General features: G+C 36.0%; 1 protein-coding gene across 4 annotated transcripts in view; it reads right to left on the bottom strand.

Annotated features, from left to right (window-relative positions):
• Positions 1-1,180: 1,180 nt before the first annotated feature.
• Positions 1,181-8,425, bottom strand: part of Nadk2 (NAD kinase 2, mitochondrial) — a 47,017-nt gene continuing 39,772 nt past the window's right edge. For 2 of the 4 annotated variants that reach the window (XM_090332042.1, XM_090332043.1), the window contains 2 exons: positions 5,856-5,979; positions 1,181-2,612 (listed from right to left, as the gene is read on the bottom strand). In XM_090332042.1, the coding sequence (XP_090188168.1) occupies positions 2,474-2,612; positions 5,856-5,979 (263 nt within the window). In that variant the 3' untranslated portion in view covers positions 1,181-2,473. Of the gene's footprint in view, positions 2,613-5,851; positions 5,980-8,425 lie in introns of those variants that run through there. The other 2 variants (XM_090332044.1, XM_090332045.1) reach the window with 2 other exon arrangements.

The raw sequence follows: 8,425 nt of genomic DNA, 5'->3' as shown, positions 1-8,425 counted from the left end.
CCAAGACTGGCAAAAACAAAACAAAAAAATAGACGATCAGCTTGTACCATATGTTTGACTGTCACTGGGAAATGAATCCAACAGCTTTTCATGCCTTGGACCTTCAAGGAATTCAATTCCTTTGCACCTTTTGTTTCCTTGATTCATGCATCCTATTAAGTTCCAGAGATGAGATAGACAATAACCAACTGTAATTTATTTTTGATTTCTGGATAAATTCATGGGATTAAGTCTCTTCTATTCCTGTGAGCTGAACTGCAACTCAGTATTTATTGTCAAAGTACTATAGTAGGGAAGATATTAATTAAATAATAATACAGGTCAAGATGCAGATGAGGAAAGCCAGGCAGTCTAGGGACTGGGAAAACAGAAAAGCTGTGGTTACTAGGCACCCTAACCACAGAGAAAGTAGAAAATCAACCTCCTCTTACCTTCTGTACATGCACACACACAATGCTACTGACAGGGAACATCACATACACAACCATGAGGAAAAGGATTTCTGAGACACGTTTTTCTAAAATAAACCTGGACTTTCAAACAAGGACCCCACAAGAGTGAAGGAACTTTTTTTAAATGTAACAAAAAGCAATCGTTTAATTTTATTCACAGTTGTCACTGAAAGGTTAACCCATTCATAAGAGACGTTCTTGCAATTCTAACATCCTTTTTGTCTCATCTCTTACAAAGAAATCCACACCAGGGCACAGAAGTTATGTCACAAGTAAGGATCTGTAAAACCCTTTAAAATATGGCTTATAACGAATTTCACCCAGCAGTCTACATATTAATATGTTATAAATTAACAGATCTATGGTAATAAGTGGTCAGATATCCTTGAGATACTGGACACAGTGTGGAATTCAACTTTTTCACAAAATGATATCATACATCATTTGGGGGAAAAAGCTACAAATTAGATCCAATTCTGGGAAAAAAACTAATTTTTTCCTAATGTATAAAAAGTCTTTGTTCGGTCTACTGTGAATACTCAAAATTCTGAGTATACTTTATATGTATCATTTTACAAAAACTAGAGCAGAAATTAGAGCTAGAAAGTACTAACTTTTATTTCCACCTTATGCATCATGTAAATTATTTCTTTTAAGGGTCTATGCAAATTCTTTTAAGAAAAGCATTCTTGTAGGTATCCATGAAAATCTAGAATACCTTTTCAAAACATGTTAATGACGGAAAAACTAAGAACACTCATTTGACTATCCTGACTTCTGAGTCATTAAGCTCAGATTTTCTTAGGATAGAGTGTCATTCATTGGTGTGTACCCAGCACCTGACACAGTGATGTATGGGACAGGGCAAGTGTTCAATAAATACTTGTCATGAAAACAAAAACATTCACCAGCAAATGAATAAACAACTGAATAAATGGCATAAGAATACCATTTCATTACTCAGAAATAGACACTTTTCCTGAAAACTGGTTACTTATTGTAAGTCAAGAATTAAATAATTTCCTCCAAAATTAAAGGAGTTCTCACAATGGAAAAAAAGAGAAAAAAGCCATGACATTTTATCCTACAAAGCTTTTGTGCAAATTTTGAAATATGACGACCACCACATTACTGAGTAAGTCAATTCCAAAATTAATGTTTCACACGTTTCCAAAGGAATCTATTATTTCTAATAGAAATCTTAAAGATTTTACCAAATTCCTAATAGAAATCATTTCATCAATTCATCCTTTTAGTACCTAAATCCATGTTAACAATTGAAAAGATGGACGAGGCCTATTTAACTCAAATAATTTCTCAAAAACTCGTTCTAAAATAGCTAAAGCATAATACATTTATAAAAGTATCATGATTTGATTCAATAGATATTTCACACAGCATTGTTGAAATTAGCCAAAATTGATGTCTTCATCTATTAATTTCAAAAATGATTAAAAATTTTTAATCAACAGTCATTACTGTGTCATAGAATTAGAAAATTTTAGCACATACAAAAAACTCATTTGCCTACGTTAATTAGGTCAATGTCAGAATTTTATCAAAATTTATGCTAATCAAAAATGTTACAAAAAGCTTTACTTTTAGATATTATAAAAAAAATAATGCACAAATCAAATGATAGTGTGTCCAATTGCATTGTCTAGGAAGACAAAAATGTTTTTATAGTAAAATCTCAAATCCTAAACATTTAATCCTTTATTTAAAACACGCCTCCCTAAATTTAAAGGTATCGATATTCTTGGTTATCAATTACAAATAATACAGAAATTTCTGACATCAATTCTAATCCATTTAGTCCTTCCATGTTCTAAAACAGTGAACACCTTTCACCTATCAGAATCCAACAGAAGAATAATGAAAATCCCACTTTCTTCATCACTGTGAGCCCAGAGGGCAACCAGTCTCCATAATAAACAAAGCAAGGTAGGCCTGAGGACTACTCGTTTGTTTCTGCACAAAAATGTTTCCAATAATCCAAGTTTGTCATTTAGGGAAATCTGTCACTGTTCTAGAAGCACAGTTCGAAGCTCATCTTCTTTGTCGATCATCATGGAAGCTATTGCTCCATCATTGAACTCAAAAGAAGTTCCTCCATCCACAACCATGCAGGCATCCCAACAGCGAGAACGAACACAGACTCTAAAGCACAGGGAAAGACCTCATTAAATATTTGCAGTTTTCACCCCAAATGTCTATCTGAACTAGAAATTGGATGACTTTAAAAGCCAAGTTGCTTTTGTTATGAGACTCACTAACTACATAATATGAGTTAAACTATCAAAAACTCAAAATTTAAGTGTCCAGGTTAACCATTCAGACCTTTGTCAGTGAACAAGTAGACACATGATAGATAGAATTTGATAGATTTCATAGGCTATTTTCATGTGACTAATGATCTTTTAACCACTGTGTCAAGCACTGATCAAAGAGTTGTTTTTAAGTTTTTGCTTAAGAATCACCTGTGTATAGAGTAAGCACAAAGGATCGATATAACCATTCAACAAACACACCTGTATAATTATCCCAAATCAGGTGTCCAGTGTTTTGAGTGAATATTCCTGCTCGCTCTTCCTGAAGCACACCTGCTATCCTAATTTCTATCATCTTAGAAGAGCTGTATCTACTCTTACACTTCACGTAAGTGTTTAGCTTTTCCAGAAGGTTTATATAGTAATATAGTACAGTTTTTATTTTCATTCCCAGATGAAAAATAAGATCAAGCACTTTTGTCCACATGTCTACTGTATATCCCCTTTTGTAAAATGCCTAAGACTTTTAGCTTTTATTATAAGAATTGTCTCTTTTATTATATCAATTGACTTGAAGGTATTTTTTAAATAGTATAGTTCTTTGTAGTCCAGGCTGACCTTGATCTTTCAAGGTCACCTCTTGAGTGCCTCAATTATAGGTATGCACGGCTACAATTGGCTTGCAGGAATTTTTATATACAAGTTAAGAATCCCTCCAAAATGCTTGGTAGCAGTAATGTTTTACACTTGAGATTTCAGAATATTTACATATAAGTAATGAGATAATTTGGGGGACAGAACACAGCCTAAACCCAAAATTAACTTGTTCACATATTGATTATATACATAGCCTGAAAGCAACCTCATACACTCTTTTCCTCTGTACCTTGATATTGATTGTGACCCATCATTTGCAGTCACATGTGGAATTTTAAACTTCTAACATGATCAAATACTTAGGATACTGTAGCATTGCAGATTTCAGCCAACTTCTCACTTATCTTTCACAATATCTCTCTTGCTTTACATCATTTTTGTTGTCTTAATGGAATTTTTTGATTACTGGAAGTTCTCAATTCTATCAATCTTCTGTTCCTGTTTTGGATTTCCCTCCCCCCTTCCCGCCCAGTACTGGGGATTGAACTCAGGGTCTGAGCATTGTTTTTGGGCTTTCTCAAAGCTAGAGCTCTACCACTTGAGCCACAGAACCACTTCCGGCGTTTTCTATGTATGTAGGACTAAGGAATCAAACCTGGGTCTTCATGCATGCTAGGCTAGCATTCTACAACCAGGCCAAATTGCAGGCCCATGTCTTTTCACTTTTTTTTAAAGCCTTTTCAACCACTCAACCATAAAGATATTCTGTTTAAATTAGCAAAAGTTTAAACATAAGATATATGTATCTTGCAAGGAGTCTTTGTAGTCTTACCCAATACATTTGTTAATCAAAATTAACTCTCAAATAAGTAAATTTTAAACATGTCTCTTTAAGTGTCTTACCTGAGAAAATCAAAATGTATATTTTACCAGGCATGGTGGCTCACACCTGTAATCCTAGATACTCAGGAGGCTGAGATCTGAGGACTACAGTTCAAAGCCAGCCCAGGCACTAAAGACCTTGAGACTCTTATCTCCAATTAATTGCTAGAAAACTGAAACTGGCGCTGTAACTCCAGGGGTAGGGCAGTAGTCTTGAGCTGAAGAGCTCAGGGACATCGCCCAAGCCCCATGATCAACCGGAAAAAAAAAGAAAGAAAGAAAAAAAAATCATCCTATAGATATCATTTTGTAAGTGAAGTATTCTTTGCCACAAGATACATGAAATTTTTTCATTATTTTGTAAATTTTCTTCACAGTTTGGAAAGTTGGCCAGCCTTTAAATAAGAAATCTTCTGGGGCTGGGAGTTTAGCCTAGTGCTTTTGCCTAGCATGCGTGAAGACAGGTTCATACCCGGAACCACATACATAGAAAAAGCCTTAAGTGGTGAAGTGATGCTGTGGCTCAAGTGGTAGAGCTCTAGCCTTGAGAAAGTCCAGGGATAGTGCTCAGGCCCCAGGATGGGGGGAAAAAAAGAAGAGGAAAGAAGGAAGGAAGGGAGGGAGGGAGGGAAGAAGGAAGGAGGAAAGAGAGAGAAGTCATCTTTCAAGCAAAAGCTGAAGCAAATTCACTTAAGGAGAGCAGACCAGGCTATTTTCAGAGAAAAGCTGAGAAGTAAATCCTATTCTAACTTAGGTTTCATGTGAACATTTTGTTTCATTCTACATTTATGACAAAGAAATTGCTTTCTAATCAATGATTTGATTTAGCAGTAATTAATCTGCTCTTATTATTCCTTGAATATGTTAAAAATACAATAAATCAATGTCACTCAAATAATTATACACCTTTTCAATGAAATTTTAGTGTCTGTGAAATAAAACAAGATTAAAAGATATTTTGGCCAGCTTGATACTTCATTAGGGTCATAGGTTCTACTGTTGCAACCAGAATCAGTTTAAATGATTGCATTGAAGATGGGTGCTGGTGGCTCATTACTATAATCCTACCTACTCAGGAGGCTGAGATCCAAGATCACAGTTTGAGCACAACCTGGGCAAGGATAGCCATGAGACTCTTACCTCCAATAAACCACTCAAAAAAAGCCAGAAGCTCAAGCAGTAAAGTACTAGCTTTGAGCACAAAGAGGCTCAGGGACAGGGCCTATGCCCTAGGATCAGGAAAAAAAAAAGAAAAAAGCAAAAAAGAATGCATCTAATGAAATAGAGTATAAACCAAATATGTCCCAGCGCTCAGGAGGCTGAGAGAGGAGGGTTATAAGTTTCACATGCCAACCTGGGCTACATAGAGAATTCAACTCAACAAAAAGCAGAGCTACATAGCAAAATTGGGGGGGGTTATATTGATAATTATTTAAAAAATGCTTAAGTAGTAGGCCATACCTGTAATCCCAGCATTCAGGAAGCTGAGGCAGGAGAACCCCAAATTCAAGGCCAGCTTGGGCTACATAGAAAAGTTGAAATGAGCCCAGACTAGAATGAAACCCAGCCACAAAAACCAAGAATGAACGAGATAACAAGTATGTTTTATACTGGGTGAAGGAGATTTAAAACAGCGACCGATCCAAATGCTTACTTGGAAGAGAAACAACGCTGACGACTACTTGAGAAAACTCTGTTTGCTATTGGTTCTCGAATACTGAAAAGTATTTTTGGTTCTTCTGGACTGTAGAGCAGTGATTCATTATATTCATTTGTTACTGTAAAGAAAAATAATAATGGTACATTCAATAAAGGACGATCCTCTCTCAGAAGTACAAATGGAAGCCTAGATTCTACATCCATCATAGAAGCAATTTGTTCCGAAGATCTGCTGGAACTCTCCATACAAATCCCACTAAAAAAGTTTCAAACTATGGCAGGTAAGAATGCTTTATCTCATGAATCCATCATTACTCAAGATATTAGAAATCTTAGGGAACTGCCTTCTCTCAACCAAAGGACATGAAGTTTGGCATACAAATTGTCTTTAACAAAAATTGGTTAAAGACAGCTGTGGAAGCTGGACAGGACATATGCCCTTAAGGCAGAAAATTTGAGCCTAGCCTGGGAAACAAAACACATATGTCTTTTTATAAACAAAACAAGAGCCAGAGCGGTGGCTCACACCTGTAATCCTAGCTACTCAGGAGGCTGAGATCTAAGGATCAAGGTTCAAAGCCAACCCTGGCACAAAAGGACCTGAAACTCTTATCTCTAACCTCTAGAAAAAGGAAGTGGGGCTTCACTCAAGGCTAGGGTGGTAGCCTTGAGCTGAAGAGCTCAGGGACAACACCCCAGCCCAGGGGAAAGGTAGAAGCCTTGAGCTGAAGAGCACTGGGAGAGCACCTAGGCCAAAGTTCAAGCCCCAAGACCCACAAAAAAAAAAAAAAAGAGAGAGACTGTCATGGTGGCACTTACCTGTAATTCCAGATAGTAGATGGCAGCCTGGAAGAATTACATTTTTAAAGCCAATACCACCTCAATCAACAAGCTGAATTGGTGGTAAGTTAACTGATAGTACCTACATAGAAAGCTAAGGAATAGATTGCAGGCCAAGGATGGCCTGGGAAAATTAGCTCAAGTGATAGAGTACTGATCTAGCAAGCACAATGGGCCATGAGTTCAAACCATACTAATAAATGAATGAATAGATGGATAAATGATGAAAAATATTAAAAATTAAATTTAAAAAACAATTACTATTATACAAAGAAATGCAAAAGAAAGTTTGAGTGCCACGTTTTTGAAGAATTACAGATGCTTCATTTTATGAACTCATTACAAACAAAATATTCTAAGCTGAAAATGCTTTTAATTTACCTAAGCTACTGAACATCACAGTGTGTTTACCCTTCTAACCTTGGCTGGCTGAAACTGGCTAGCTTACTGGCCCAGTCATGACAGAACACTGTTATAGCAGGTATTATCCCAGAAAAACATAAGACATTCAAAATCTTACTAGAAGCATATCACTTTTATACCATCATAAAGCTGTCTTTAAAAAAATCTAACTTACTTGCAAATATAAAATGTTGCCTCCTTGGGAATATCTTATTTAAAAAAAATGCCAGCTCTCAAAGACTCCAACAGTTTTTCTAGAAATGTCAATAGTAGTAATTGCGCCATTGGCATGCACTACTGCTTCTGCAAATAGTCAAAGCATCAAGGTAGTATATTCATTCTTGTATGTTTCTTAAAATATAAGCCTATTTGTGTATTATTAAGAGTTTATTATAAATATTATACTGGTTTTTTTTTTGTCAGTCATGGGGCTTGAACTCTGGACCTGCGTACTGCCCCTGAGCTTTTCAGCTCAAGGCTAATGTTCTACCCCTTAAACCACAGTGCCACTTCCAGTACTCTGGTGGTTAATTAGAGATAAGAGTCTCAATGACTTTAGTGCCAAGGCTGGCTTTGAACCATGATCTCAGATATTAGCATCCTGAGTAGCTAGGATTACAGTACACACCTAATTTTATACATTTGTAAAAGTCAATCAGTATTCCTTTTTATTATTATTATTATTGTTTAATGTTTCTTTTTAGTGCCAGTACGGCCCTGAACTCAGAAACTCAGGGCCTTGCACTAACCCTTAGCTTTTTCATTTAAGGTTGGTCTTGGTCTCTACACTTAGGCATACCTCCAGTTCCCAAACAGTATTTTTTTTCTATACCCTTTTCATATATCTCACATTAATTTCAGCTATGTATATCATTTGTTTGCCTTTTTAATTTATATATATATATTCATGAGGCACAATGTAATATTTTTATCATATATATCTTTGACAGTGCTCATGTTGGCATAATAGCATATCTATCACCGTAAACCTTTTCTTTTCCTTTTTTATTGACAGTGGTGTTTGAACCCAAGGCCTCTTGTTTCCTAGGAAGGCCTTCTACCACTTTAGCTATACTGTTGGCCTTTGTTGCTGTGGTTACTTTTTTTGATACCAGCCTGGACTGTAATCCTCCTTCCTACATGATAAGCTTACATGTGGACAGCTTTTTTCTGTTGAGATGAAGGGGAGTCTCATGAATTTTTATCTGTGCTGGCTGGTTTTTGTTTTTTTGTAATGTATAAAGGGATTACATTTACATTTGCCAGATAGTAGGTGCATTACTTTTCACACATTGATACCCCTTCTCGTGTTTTTGTCCCCTT

The sequence above is a fragment of the Megascapheus bottae genome, chromosome 4 (assembly GCF_031878675.1).
Source record: "Megascapheus bottae isolate mThoBot1 chromosome 4, mThoBot2.hap1, whole genome shotgun sequence".
Taxonomy (NCBI): Eukaryota; Metazoa; Chordata; class Mammalia; order Rodentia; family Geomyidae; genus Megascapheus; species Megascapheus bottae.
This window is presented reverse-complemented; position numbering and strand designations above follow the sequence as displayed.